This window comes from Scylla paramamosain, chromosome 7 (assembly GCF_035594125.1).
Source record: "Scylla paramamosain isolate STU-SP2022 chromosome 7, ASM3559412v1, whole genome shotgun sequence".
Lineage (NCBI taxonomy): Eukaryota > Metazoa > Arthropoda > Malacostraca > Decapoda > Portunidae > Scylla > Scylla paramamosain.
The window spans coordinates 3,345,001-3,360,000 of record NC_087157.1 but is presented as its reverse complement, the minus strand read 5'-3'; the positions used below and the strand labels follow the sequence as shown (position 1 = coordinate 3,360,000).

The window sequence follows — 15,000 nt, the reverse complement described above, 5'->3', positions numbered from 1 at the left end:
GGAAGGTTGGGGAAAAAGACAAAACACAATGGGGGTGAGTGTTGTATATTTCTCCACTACTGATTGTGATTGTACCCTTTGGCCAAACTCTCTCTCTCTCTCTCTCTCTCTCTCTCTCTCTCTCTCTCTCTCTCTCTCTCTCTCTCTCTCTCTCTTTCACTAACATACACGGCTCTATACTCTCAATATCAGCCACATTTCTAATACAACAGGTTATACTTTCAACCCATTTCTCTCATTTTTTTACTCTCTCCCTGCTTCCAAACACTAAAACCTCCCAAAACACATGCAATAAATAATTTGGCTACCGCAACCACTAGTCACTATCTCCTTCACTCAGCACACATCACACGCCTCGCTCGCCGAACCACTAACCCACTAACCGACCAACGCCTTCCTCATACTTTCAACGCGAAGAGAGAGAGAGAAATAGGAAAAAACGAAAGCCACTAACATACTGCCCTGCCTCGTCTCCTTCACTTCTTCACTCTCCCACTCTCCTCGCTTACTTCGCATTTCACTATCTCTCAAACTCTCCCATCCTTTGTTCTCCACCTTTCCTCTTCTTCTTCTTCAATTCTATGCCTCAGTGACCATCATCACCACCACCACCAGCACCACCCATCACCACCACCACCACCATCACCGCCACCTTCACCACCAAACCAAGCTGCACATTATAGTATCATTAAAGCCAAAAGATGGCGTTTAATGGTTATAGTTTATGTATAGCGTCCACGGTCCACCACACACACACGCACACACACGCACACACACACACACACGCACACATGTAGCTTCCTGGTACGTACAGTGTGTGTGTGTGTGTGTGTGTGTGTGTGTGTGTGTGTGTGTGTGTGTGTGTGTGTGTGTGACTCGTTTACGTGCGTGTGTGTGCGTTATGTGTCCTTTTATTTCATTGACACGTCGCCTCTCTCTCTCTCTCTCTCTCTCTCTCTCTCTCTCTCTCTCTCTCTCTCTCTCTCTCTCTCTCTCTCTTACGTGCACGACAGAAGTGAATGCTCATGTGCGTGCCTGTGTGTGTGTGTGTGTGTGTGTGTGTGTGTGTGTGTGTGTGTGTGTGTGTGTGTGTTATGTAATTTCAGGTACCCTTTAAATTTCCCGTTAAACTATGCACAAAAAATAAAAGAGACTCATAAATGGTAAAAATAATTAATTAACCCGCAATTACACGTGTTTTGAATGCTCGTGCTCACCTTGATCACTCTTGGCTTTCCATTCTTTTTTTTTCTTTCATCATGATCAGAATATACCGTATGCCCTTACTTCCCCATTTTCTATTTCCCTCCTCCGCTACTCTCGTCTCCCCCCTCCTCCTTCCTCTTCTATACGTTATATGGTAAGTCCTGTTTCTCTTTAAGGAACACACACACACACACACACACACACACACACATACATTACTGAACAACAACAACAATAACAACAACGCGAGAAATATGTATATTAAGTGGTATCATTTACAAGTAACAAAGAAATAAAAACAACAAGAAACTTTATGGTCTGCAAGCAATACGATGATAAAGCACGGGAACTTGAATAACAAAAAGTAAAACTGGATGAGAACAAAAACTGCTGTCTTTACCAGTAACCTTTTCGTCCTTTATCAAGAAGTCCCGAGGAGGAGGAGGAGGAGGAGGAGGAGGAGGAGGAGGAGGAGGAGGAGGAGGAGGAGGAGGAGGAGGAGGAGGAGTCTGCCTTTGAGGGACTTGTGGTAGCGAGGGAAACACACGCATACACACGCGTACATACACACAAACACACACCCCACTTAGTCATACGTTATGTTTCCTGGTTGACGTGTCGCTTCAGGCCGATTCCCCGCCAAAGGACGAGCAAACACGTCACCAACTACACTGGATTTCGTCATCAAAACACCACTAGCATATAAAAAAAACACCGAGCCTTTCATCACTCTTCAATATTTTCCTTTCTCTCTTGTTACTCCAGCTACTTCCTCCTCTTCCTCATCCTTCTCTTAAGTCTGCTCTTCCGCCTGTGTCAACCGCGTGTCCTTGGCCGGCCTACGTACAATGAAACACGTCCTCTCGTCCGTTCACCGTGTGGGCGTTGCATCACATCTCGCTGCCTTCGAAGCACGTGCCTTTGTTTACATCCTTGACCGTTCATCACGTGGCGCTGTTGACACATGTACACTGTTACCCACACCTCTTATGCTTACTAATGAGAGAGAGAGAGAGAGAGAGAGAGAGAGAGAGAGAGAGAGAGAGAGAGAGAGAGAGAGAGAGAGAGAGAGAGAGAGAGAGAGAGAGAGAGAGAGAGAAACTAAGCTGGGAAAATGACGAAGAACGAAAAATAAAATATGGATAAAGAAAATAGAGAAAAGACGAGGAATCCTTCAGAGAGAGAGAGAGAGAGAGAGAGAGAGAGAGAGAGAGAGAGAGAGAGAGAGAGAGAGAGAGAGAGAGAGAGAGAGAGAGAGAGAGAGGTAATGATAGTGCAGGTAGGGGACTTAAAACCACCATCATAATCACGTTCGCCACCCTGACCATTTCCTGAAGACTGGCCAAGGAAATTCCCAGAGAGTCACCCCAAAACACCACTCGTGCCACGCTACCAGCCTGTCTGTACCTGTCTGTCTGTGTCTGTCACGTCCATCCATCTCACCACCTATGCCTCCTCTGTAACTCTGTCCTCTGTATCAACCTTCCTATTTACCTGTGTGTGTGTGTGTGTGTGTGTGTGTGTGTGTGTGTGTGTGTGTGTGTGTGTGTGTTCGTCACCTTCGTCTTTCTGTCCCGCGGCATTGTTTCCTCGATGTCTCAACCTATCAGTATTTTCCCTGTTTGTCTGTTAGTCCCTCAGTCTGTTTCCCCGCAGCTGTTGCTCAATCTGTGTATCAATCAATGCCTTCCTGCACGTCCCCGGCTGTGTCTTTGTCGTTTCCGCCGCCAAGGATTACACTGCAGCGGTTCAAGGTCACGGAATGATCTACTATAAAACACACACACACGCACACACACGCACAGTCAGCCTCTCTCTCTCTCTCTCTCTCTCTCTCTCTCTCTCTCTCTCTCTCTCTCTCTCTCTCTCTCTCTCTCTCTCTTTTTCTCATGACAGCACTACCATTCACCAAGTGACTCTGATGGCTCAATAAACGTTTACCAGCTTGCTTACTACACCCTCCGCTGTTCCATTTAGCTGCACGAGATAAGCGGGGAAGACATAGTAGTGAAGACCAATGGCAGGGCACAATGGCTAGTACGTCACCCCTCTCCCTCTTCCTCTTCCTTTCTCTCTTACCCAAAAGTGTTAGGGTAATGTTCTCGCGCAATGAATACCAAGAGAGATTTGTTTTACTGCTCATTGTTATCATGTTCTTCCCCTGCATACATAACAGGGTCTAAATATGTTGTTATTTCTTATCTTGAACATAATGGATACTTCTTTTAACAATAATAGTGGTGTAAAAATGAAATGGAGGAAGTTAAAGGGAGAGGAAGGGGGAGAGAGGTTGGGGTTTGATGAGGAGAGGGGGGCAACTTAAACAGAAGAAAGGGTGTGGGGATAAATTTTTTTCCATCATATTTTTTCCTCTTTCCCACGCAGTCATCGATCATTTGTCTGCTGGGAGGGAAGGAAGGGGGAAGGGAGGGAAGGGGCTGCAGGGACGGGGATGGGAGAGGAGAGAGGAATGAGAGAGGGGGAGAAGAAAGATAAAAAGACCGCAAGTCATAAACACAAGGTCGTCTGAGAAGGCAGTGGTGGTGGTGGTGGTAGTGGTGGTGGTGTTGCCTCTCCCTGTCTCTCCCTCCTTCCTTCCTCCATTTCTCCCTCGCCGCATTCTCCTCCTCGTTCTTCTCGGTGGCATGTCTTTTAACTTTCATCTCACACGGGAATGACGTCGTTAATGTGGGAGTTGTGTCGCTTCCGTTATGCTTCAGTTGAGTACCTCGTCTAACTTGTCTCTCTATCTCTCTCTTTCTGGCTTCCACCCCCAGCACTTCAGCCTCCACCCTCCCTTTCTCTCCTCCACACCTCAATACACCACGACTCTCTCCCCTCCGACCCTCACACATACTACTTTTGTTCCTCACGATCGTAACATCTCCAAGACATCCACACCTACTTCCTCATCCTCTTCGTCCGTGCCTTAATTAAACACTCTCCTGCTCTTCCTTCCAACCACAGCTCATCTCTAGTTACTTCCCGTCTTACACGCAACATGTAGCACGTAGTATATCTTCCTTCTTTCTTAAGTCATATTCCTTTCTTCCCTCCTTTCTTCCTAAATCACTCAAGCATCCTTCCTTCTCTATATCACTTCGCATCTACATTCTCTGTCTTCCACTTTAACGCTACCCCACATCCCTGTCATGCTTTCCTTCCTTTTTACAACATACATATATTTATCCTACCTCCTTCCTTCTTCGCACTTCAAACAAGTCTATCTTCTTTATACTAAAAATTCATTTCCTGTTACTTCCATGGCTACGCTTCGTACATCTCTATCATATATTCCTCCCCCTTCCACAGAAAACGTCATTACTTGCCCTTTCCTTCCCCATCACTTCACCTTCCCTCTCCCTGAACACCCTGGGGCACCAAGAAGTAAACAATGATGCCAAACAAAACACTCGCAAGCCAACAAAACAAAAGTCAAACGGTAAAATATGAACCTTATGAACCCGTGTATTTTTTCTGACCTAAATACCTCCCTCTCTCTTTCTCTCTCTCATTTATTATACCAATACCCTGACCCCATTTCACACAGCCTCAGCCTCAGCCTTCTGCCAGTCAGCACCACACCCTCCCGCCCAGCCACGCCCTCTGCAACACAGCACAACACAACAACAACAGAACAACCTCAGAAACAGTACGAGCTTCCCCTCCCCTTGAAATTGGATCTCCCAGCCATAATAGTAAAACACCCCTTGCAGTTTTGAAGGAACAGAGACGTTACAAACCTGGGTATTTCTCCGGAGCGACGGCGATGATGAAGAGGACAGTGGAGAGGTTTACGAGTCATTAACAAAAACCAGACTGCTAAGTAAGGCAAGGCAGGTGAAAAAGCAGACCGCAAGACAGGTGCAACGGTGGGTCTAGGCCGCGAGAAGCATAACAGTAAGCGAAGCACTACTCAAGCGGTGTTGGTGTCGAAAAAAAGGAGAGAAAAAAACATGGTCCCAGAGAGAGAGAGAGAGAGAGAGAGAGAGAGAGAGAGAGAGAGAGAGAGAGAGAGAAGAGGTTGGTGTGAAGGGTGGAAAAGACTGACAAGAAATAGATATATAACGGGAAATAAGGAAACATTGTGTAGGAATTAAAGTGTAGTGATTGAGAGAGAGAGAGAGAGAGAGAGAGAGAGAGAGAGAGAGAGAGAGAGAGAGAGAGAGAGAGAGAGAGAGAGAGAGAGAGAGAGAGAGAGAGAGAGAGAGGTGTAAGTGGTTAGGTTGGTTTCGTGGGTGTGTTACAGAGAGTGGCGAGTGAGCGCCTGAAGGCTGCCCCTCATGTTTATGCTTGACAGGTGCCACTGAAGTGGCTTCGGCACATCAGGTCCGGAATGAAACAATTTACAGTCCCCTCTACCTCTTTTATTGAAGCACAATGCCCGAGTCGGTAGATACAAGTCTCCAGGCGGGGCAAACACGCTCCCGGCAGCTACAACACACATGATAAATATGGAAGAACCAGTTATGGGATTATCTCTACTTAAGCTAGTCATCCAATGGACATTCAGCGGCAACATTCAAACATAAACAACGGGACAGTGAGTGTATGGGAGATGTTACTGTACAGGTATGTACATGATACAATGTATCGGTGCAAGCAGGTGCGTATGTGGTGCTTGTGCGCCTGTCCGTGTTTGTGAATGTGTGTATCTGTATGTGTGTGTGAATGCGTGTGTGTGAAAATGCATGTGTGTATGCGTGTATGTATCTGTGGTGCGGCGTGAGTGGTGCACACAAAGTCAGACTACAACACTGAAACAGGCAGTGCTCCGTGCACACTCAGTCGATCCTCCCCGCCCCTCCCTCGCCGGCCCAGTGGCAACCTAGGAACGCCAGTGTCATAGGGCGGCGGCTGTGGCACTGGCGATGGCTGGCTGAGCCACAAGGGGGCCGGGAAGGCGGGCGGTGGGGGACAGGAGCCTCTGCCCGGCGGGGCCCGCGGGTCCCTCCGAGGCTCTCTGGACTAGAGGAGCGGGAGGCCACGGGCCGCACCCCTGGGGCGGCGACATGTATCGTGGCGCCCTGCAGCCCCAGCCCATGCGTCTAGCAGCTAGACGGGGCCACGGGGCGCTAACTGATCGCCCAGGGGTGCGACCTGGGGCGGGGCCGCCGGGCGGGGAGTGTAGTGCAGGTCTCCCTAGGGAGGCAGGCGGCTACAGCGGGGGCGGTGCAGGAACGTGCAGGCGAGAGCGTCACCGGAGACCCGTCGACTTACTTGAGCTGTCGGACTCATCATGGGAGGAGACGATGGCGCCGGTCCGTCGGCTGCGACCACCACCCTGGCAGATCTTGGGGCGCGGGATGGCCCAGTCATCATCAGACTCAGAGCCAGCGTCAGGCACCTGCCTGCTAGGGTGCTTGGAGTGGCGTGCCTCCTTGGGCTGCTTCTTGACCTGCTGTGAGCCGGCCATCAGCACTTCCCTGCGAGAGAAGCGGGTGTTGGGCTTCCTGGCGTAATCGAACTCGTCGCTGGAGCCAGATGAGCTCTGGGAGTTGCTTCCTCCGTCACTGGAATGCATGTCGGCGCGGCGGCCACCGTGCTCCACACTCTGCTGGCGGCGGGGCTTGAGCACATTCTCCACTCGCAGGTGATCGAACAGCGGATGGCCGGTCTTGGGCACGGAGCGAATCTTGTTTTGGCGACTCAGAGCTTCGATGGTTTTCCTGTACTGAATCACCTCCACAGACTCATAGATGTCCTCTTCGCTCTGCGCGGTCCGCAAGCCGTTCAGGAGCGTCTTCTTGATTTCATCCACGTTCATGCTGGAGCGTTTGCTGCTGCCACTCTTGGAGGCGTGGGAGCTGCTGCGGGAGCGGTGCTTGCCCTCAGTCTCGGCCATGAAAGCATCCAGGTACAAGGCGTCGTTGTCTGCGCCAAGCAGCTTGAGACTGTCGAAGGTGGGGTATCCAGGCTCCCCATGCATTTTCTTGTGCTCACGGGTCTTCATCATGCGGATGTAGTCTGCCTTATCCTGGATGTGGCGATTCCGCAACATGTCAAACATTGGGTGAGCCATGTGCCCGGCACGCAGCTGCTGCTGCTGCTGGCGGGCATAGAGAGCCCGGGCATGCTGCTGCTGCATCATCTGCTGGTAGTCCGGCTGGAACGCCACTTTAGTACCGTGAAATCCTGGCATTGTGAATTATTTCTCAGCACTGCGTTGGTAGAGCAGCTCTAATGAATCACTGACACTAACAGCGCACACTCACTCACTCACTAATACGGAGCACACACTCCTCTCACTGCTTGCACTAACACTGGGATGCCCTTCACTGACAACTCCAGCGCCAAGAACACTTTCTATTGACACAAGATGTTGGCTGAGGCTGTGCGAGAAGGCTGTGCTGCTACACCGAGCGTCGCACTGACGACGGAGTCACAATCACACACTCCTCGAGGAAGACTGTCACCGGGGCTGAGGTAACACTGCTTCTCCCAGGCAACGGAGGGTTGGGCTGGCTGGCCTGACCACTCTCTTAACTTTCACTTTCCCTGTGTTCAGGAGGCGGCGCGCGAGTGTGGGTGTGTCACTCGCTGAGATGATGTGCTGCTTGCTGAGCGCTGCAGTGTGAGCCGCTGTCCTGTCCGGCGGAGTATAAGAGGAGTTTGGTGTTGTCCCCCGTGTTGAAACTGGGAGTTGCGTCACGTGAAAGTTGTGCCCGTCACGAGAGTCTTCCTTCGAGCGGCGGAGGTCAGCTGGGCGCTCGCTCGCGCTTGGGTAACACTTGTGGCCGAGAGGAGCAGCGCGAGACACACTAAGGTGGGCGGCGGGGGCGGGTGGGCGGCCAGATGACCCAGTTGTGAGGCGTCCACGTCACGCTTACGCTGCTGCTGCTGCTGCTGTTGCTGGCTTGGTGGTGCGGGGACCCGTGGTGTTGCTCGGGCGTGGAGACTTCGTTATCTTGTTCCCGTGTGACTCGGGCTGTACTTGGAGAGTTTGAGGGAAGGTACAGCTTGAGCAACTTGCGGGAATACAGGGAGTTACTTGAAGAGAAGAGACACAGGATCTTGGCAACTAGTGACTTGAAGACGATGAAGAGAAGGAAGACAAAACAGGAAGGAAGGTCTTGGAGTTAACGTTCACTGATTACTTCAGGTAAAAACCGCACGACAGGCCCGATGCAAACCGAGATGTGTTGAGAGACTTTCCCGTGACTCAGATTAGTCAGAATGGGATCAACAACACTTGCCCGCTTGTTATCCAACTCAGGCCTCGGAATGATCGTATAATCTCAGGCTACCGGTGGGCAATCCTGAGCTTATTCGAGCCTGTCGTAGGGACGCGGCTGGTCTTGGCTGTGGCAGACGGCCAAGTGACGCAGCTTGCTCCCTCTACGCTCCCACCTCACGCACGCCGAGGGGGAAGAGGGGGGTTCAGGGGGCAAAACAGCACGGGAGGATGGCCATGGGGGGAGAGGACATGTGGGTATGGAGGCGTGGTGCACCAGACGAGGAAGGGGAGATGGGGAGGAGGTGGGGGGAAAGGGTAAGGAGAGAGATGAGGAAGAGGAGGGGAGGAGGGGGAGGGAGAGTTACTGAGGCTAAGTAAAGGGAGAAGGAGGGGGAAGGATACACAACACGGACAACAGGAGAAGAAAGAGAGGGAGAAGGAAGGAAAGAGGAGGAGGAGGAGAAGGAGGTAGGAAGAGGAGGGGCTAGACAGCAATAACAGCAACATGACAGTGAGAGTGACCCCCGTGCGCCAGGTGGAAGGGGAGGGATGGGGGATGGATGGAGGAAGGGGGAGAGACGGAGGGGGACGATGGAGGGGAGGGAGGAAGGAGGGGGATCAAGGTCGCGCGCCGCTAACCCACCACCACCACCACCACTACCAACACCACCACCACCACCAGTACCACCACCACCCACCCCTTCCCCTACCCTCCCCACCCCAGTACCCGTACCACCACCAGAGGGAAAAAATATACGTAATAAAATCAATCACACTATAGCAAGATCCTAACATGCATTTCCTTCTCCTGCACAAAATTCTCCTCGGCCTCCTCAGGATTGACTGGCTTACTTCCTCGTTGTTTTTCTCGGCCTCTCCCGCCTTGCCTTGTGCGGGGCGCGCCTCGCCTCCAGCACACGCCCAGCAAACACCCGCAGCAGTAGAGTCACACGGGCGGCCCAGGAATTGTTGTGTCTCGAATCGGATTTACTGACGAATCGCATCCGGGCCAAACCCAACGACAGCAGGATATGAGAGAGAGAGAGAGAGAGAGAGAGAGAGAGAGAGAGAGAGAGAGAGAGAGAGAGAGAGAGAGAGATATATATATATATATATATATATATATATATATATATATATATATATATATATATATATATATATATATATATATATATATATATATATAGACAGAAAGATCTATAGTAAGATAGATAGACAAATAAATAGAAAAATATTGATAGATAAATAGACAGACAGATATACAGAAAGACGAAGACATACAGACACACTGACAGACAGACAAAAAGACACGTACAGCCAGGTCTATTAAATTGAACACTTACATTCATCTACTTCCTACATCTACCTATATCATTTTTTCATCCCCTCCTCATTTCTGGTGCAGCATAAGACCGGAGCACTTTTTTTCCTTCCCTATCCTGAACTTATTCACTCTCAGTAACGGGAGTCCACATGTGTGACGATGCAATTAGCGCGCCCATGCCAATTAATTACGAGGACCTACGGAAGTGTCAAGCGGCGGAGAGAAGCGAGGCAGATCCAGTGTTGTTGTGGCCTTGAAAGCGTGTGTGTTTGTGTGTGTGTGTCCCCGCGATTTTCCACTCCAGATGTAAATTTTAAACTACCGGCAAACATCTGTGTCCTAGTGTGGGCGATGGTGCCTTTTGTGGATATTTATGTTGCCTCTACTTATGGTGAGTCGTGTTTGGGTGCAGGCTGCTGTGGGTGACGGATGGGGCGGATGTGTTGATAGGAGTGAAGAGCAGAGGGTTGGGGGAAGGAATTTGTGCTGGGATAGAATCATGGAGGTTGGTAATGGTGGGGATTATCCTTTGGGAAATGGCTTTGATGTGTTGGTGAAGTGCCATGCATCAGACTGTATCAGTGTCATTAGTGCAGACAAAGAGTTCAAGTTTCATTCCTTCAGCTACAAGAGTGTTGACATTTTCCTGCCCTCCTCTGTCCTTATAAGTAAGTTCTGGTTTACCACGCTCAGTTTGTTGATTGAGGGAAGTTCTCTTCGTTATGACGTTTCCTACTACTCCACGAAGTTATATTATGTGTAGCGAGAAAAATGAAAATAAAAAAAATAATAAAAAAAAACAAGAGATCTATAAAGCTAGAAATACAAGACGCTAAGATAATCAGAGAGTCACGAATTTCACATCAGAAGCAACCATTGACGAAAAGAATAAAAGTTTAACCCGGTAATAAATTTCAAGGATTCCTTAAATGTTAAAGCTATCTAACTTTTTCATACAAGACCGGCATATAATTTCTTTTAGACACAAAGAAACTACGAAACTCGCCTCGGAGTCATAAAGTAAGAACACGAACAAAAAAGGTGTATGTAATTTGCTATATACAGAAGAAAAAAAAACTGGTTGACTACAGAAAGAGGCCAAGAGCATTAATTCCGCATTTAAACATCAATCACTATTCTATTTCCACTGTACCCTTTACACACAAAGAAACTAAAAAACTCGTCTCAAAAATCATCAAGTAAAAATACGAATAAAAACGTTTTAGACAGAAAAAGAGAGACTGACTAAGCATTAACAACAAAAACGAGAACATTCTTTCTGGATCTGACATCAATAACTTTCTTTTATTGCATCCCACCATTTGTTATTAAATGAAAAAAAAAGAGAACTGGTTGTGTATAAAAAAAGACAAGAACATTATTTTTGGATTTAAACTTCAATAACTATTTTCACTGTATCCTTCATATCCCACATCCTATCCCTAATTTCACATCCTACACCCTATTTCTTTTTTTTTTTTATTGAATTCTACGCTACATTTTTTCACTGTACCCTATTTCTATTTTCACACATCACATCCTACATCTTATTCCTATTTTCACTGCATCCTTCATAATCCCATACCCTATTTCTGTTTCCGGTCGCGGTACGATGTTAAAGTCCGGGGAGGCTTGGAGATGCTGTGGTGCTGTGCTGGCCAGACTGGTGCCCCTCTTTTCTTCCCCCAGCCGGCCTTTTCTCGCGAGCAACCAGGGCGCGGGCGGACGGACGTGCCTGGTGCAGCAGCACGGCTGGGAAACCCTCGCCAGGAATCTGACCAACTTCCGGACCACCTCAGGCTGCTCTCCTCCTCCCCACCAATCTCCTACAAGCATGCTCACAGTCTGTCCCTCCCGCCTCCTTCCTAACATTTCTTCCCGCCCTCCCAGGATGTATACTGCTCCGTGACCTCCAGTGACCGTTCTCTCTCTCTCTCTCTCTCTCTCTCTCTCTCTCTCTCTCTCTCTCTCTCTCTCTCTCTCTCTCTCTCTCTCTCTCTCTCTCTCTCTCTCCGTGTGTGTGTGTGTGTGTGTGTGTGTGTGTGTGTGTGTGTGTGTGTGTGTGTGTGTGTGTGTGTGTGTGTGTGTGTGTGTGTGTGTTTAAGTTGTTTCGTCGTCTTAATATAATCAATGTTTCTGTCTGTCTGTCTGTCTGTCTCTCTGTCTGTCTCTCTCTCTCTCTCTCTCTCTCTCTCTCTCTCTCTCTCTCTCTCTCTCTCTCTCTCTCTCTCTCTCTCTCTCTCTCTCTCTCTCTGTCTATCTAAGGGGTAGCAAGGATGCCTAATTATCGCAAAAAAGTAGCAATGACGAGTCTGTCTGATAAACTGTACAACACACATCCTGAGCCACTGCGTCCTTCCGTCCATCGCTGCTGACGTCACTGGCAACATGTTATTATTTTTATTATTCCTCGGTAGCTTTGTTCAGTAATAAGACTCTTGGGGACTTTCTTGGTGGAGCTTAATGGAATATGTCAAGGAACTTATCAGCGTACGGGATATTCATACTCTCTCTCTCTCTCTCTCTCTCTCTCTCTCTCTCTCTCTCTCTCTCTCTCTCTCTCTCTCTCTCTCTCGGTCCTTGGCAAGATTTATACCAGTGTCAAGCAAGGTAAATCACAAGTGTTATATCCCCATAGATCTTTTCTTGTCCTATACTCTCAACAACAAAAATATGTGAATATACCCGGAAAAAAAAATACTGAGGAAGCTTCAGTTTCAGAGTAAATAAATTGTGGATGAAGGAGGAGGAGGAGGAGGAGGAAAAGAAGGAGGAGGAGGAAAACGATAACGATGACGAAGACGAAAGTAAGGACACTACAAGGACGACGAGGAGGAGGACGAGACTAACTAATCACGTGTGTTTAATGACGTAATAAGGTGACGAGAAGGGAAGGCGAGAGCAAAGGGGTGAAAGATAGGGAGTGAAAGGTGATGGAGAATGGAACGAAGGAGGGGAAGGTCAAGGATGCGAGGAAGGCTGCGTGGGGAGGGTGCCAACCATACCCATGAGGGAAGGGAAGCGGAGGAGAGGAGATAAAAATTAATATGGAAAGGAAAACGAGGGAAGGAAGCACTTATTTCGACCACAGTGAGAGAGAGAGAGAGAGAGAGAGAGAGAGAGAGAGAGAGAGAGAGAGAGAGAGAGAGAGAGAGAGAGAGAGAGAGAGAGAGAGAGAGAGAGAGAGATACAGAAAAAAATACAGACAGGCGGAATGGTGAAGAAAAAAATCAACGAAAGTGAATGAAAGTGAAAAGAAGTGAAATTAAAGATAAATGAAGATATATGACGCAAAAAAAAAAAAAAATAAAAATAAAGGATTGCTGGAAATCACAACGGTAACAAATATATAATGGTTAATTCAGAGATAATTCACTTACACAGACTGGACAAGCTAAATTGAAGTGAAGGCAAACTAGGGGCAGGTGAAGGTCGATTACATTAACGCTGCTCATAGTGAAGTACATTAGAGGGAGTACGGAAAGCTCGCAGATAAGGGAGGACTTCGGAAAAAAAAATAAGAAAAAGGAGAAAGAATAACAAGGCAGAAGAGAAAAGGTAAAGGGAGAAGAGAAAACGAGAAGACAAAGATTTAGGGGAGAAAAGAAGCGAAGACAGTGGAACAAAGGAGAAAGAAAAGAAGAAAAGAGGAGAAAAGACAGAGAAACAATGGAGAAAAGATGCCAGGAGAGAAGAGAGAAAGAAAGAGAACAAAATCGAAAATAGACAGGGAACACACAAAAAAAAGCTAAAAAGAAACAAGACTGAGGAATAAGAGTAAAGAAATGAGAGGAAAGAACTTAAAGTACAGTAGTAGCAGTAGTAGTAGTAGTAGTAGTAGTAGTAGTAGTAGTAGTAGTAGTAGTAGTAGTAGTAGTTGTAGTAGCAGAAGCAGGAGGAGGTGGGGGAAGCTAAGGAGGGTGCGGCCACATGGGAATCTTAGTGTCTGTATCTCCCTCTAACCTTTTACAAGACTGTGAGTGACCTTTCCACGCCGCCAGGAGCCACCATGACCACCCTGCCCCCGCCCCTGCACCTCCTGCCCCTGCCCGGCCACGCCCCGTCACCTCTGCCCTGCCCATACCGCGACGCCTAAACGAACGCCACGACTGCTTTTTCTTGTAGTCCTCCGCTCCTAGGCTCTTTGTGTGACCATTACGAGACTCATCCCCCTCCCCACGCCGCCACAATGCCAGTAGCACCGCCTACGCCTACCACTGTTATGCTGCTACTTCTTTTGTTGGCTGTTGTTGTTGTTGTTGTTGTTGTTGTTGTTGTTGTTACTGCGTGCTACTACAACTGGTGGTGGTAATGGTTGTTGTTGTTGTTGTTGCTATTGTCGTTGTAGCAGTAGTAGTAGTAGTAGTAATAGTAGTAGTAGTAGTAGTCGTAGTAATGCTGCTGTTACATTAAAAACTACTACTACTACTACTATTACCACCAGCACTATCACCAGTACCAATAATATCACTACTTGTAACCAAGACCACCCAAACAACAACCACCACCACCACCACCACTACAGACACCAGTACCTGAACCAACAAGAACACAGCAAATAAAATCAGGCAGTAAATACCAGAGCAGGCAAAAGACGGCAAACTAAAGACTGAAATAGCAAGTCAATCCCACGCCTGGCTCTTCTAAACGTTCTCTACCGGATTTGAGTCATGGAGGGAAAAAATTATGATAAAAAAAACGTTTTCCCAGGTAAGTTAGGGAGAGGGAGAGGGAGAGGGAAGGGGAGGGACGGCGGTCGAACTGTGTCGGTCATTTGACATTTCGGGACCGCTCGGAGTGGCTCGGCGGTTCTCGTCCTCGTGCTGCGATGCATTAGAGGCGATAATTCCGGTGAGATGTGATCGAATTTCGCCTTGGGGGGCTTCTACCTTGGGGTCTGTGGTGGCGGCGGTGGTGTTCCGGCCTCCCTACTCAGTCCCCTCTCTCTCTCTCTCTCTCTCTCTCTCTCTCTCTCTCTCTCTCTCTCTCTCTCTCTCTCTCTCTCTTTCGTCATTTTGTTTCTATGTAGTCATCATCAGTTTTCCTCAGTTTTCCTTCTTACCTTTTTTTTTTCGCTAGTTCCCTTCTTCGTAGCTTTTTTCATATTTTCATATTTTATTTCTTTTCTCCGTCTCATTAAGAACATGGTATCTTTTCAAATTTTGCTTTATACCTTTCTCTTCTATTTGTTTCCTTATTCCTTAAACATCACCTCGCTTGCTTTAACTTTTACTTTCTTTCATATTCCTCCTCCCCTTCACTTCCTCAAATTACTTTTCTTTTGTTAAGA

At 48.0% G+C, this 15,000-nt stretch overlaps 2 protein-coding genes across 3 annotated transcripts in view; both read right to left on the bottom strand.

Annotated features, from left to right (window-relative positions):
- The window catches only part of LOC135101916 (cGMP-dependent protein kinase, isozyme 2 forms cD5/T2-like), a 51,052-nt gene extending 50,716 nt beyond the window's left edge, over window positions 1-336 (bottom strand). Inside the window, exon 1 of one of the 2 annotated variants that reach the window (XM_064006275.1) lies at window positions 309-336. The gene's annotated coding sequence lies outside the window, so the exon portion shown is untranslated. The remainder of the gene's footprint in view (window positions 1-308) is intronic. The other variant, XM_064006276.1, reaches the window with a different exon arrangement.
- A 5,221-nt stretch (window positions 337-5,557) lies between these two features.
- LOC135101917 (uncharacterized) lies at window positions 5,558-8,533 on the bottom strand. Its single transcript, XM_064006277.1, has one exon. It carries the CDS (start codon window positions 7,346-7,348, stop codon window positions 6,404-6,406), a length of 945 nt encoding a protein of 314 aa, XP_063862347.1. The 5' UTR covers window positions 7,349-8,533; the 3' UTR covers window positions 5,558-6,403.
- Window positions 8,534-15,000: the final 6,467 nt, after the last annotated feature.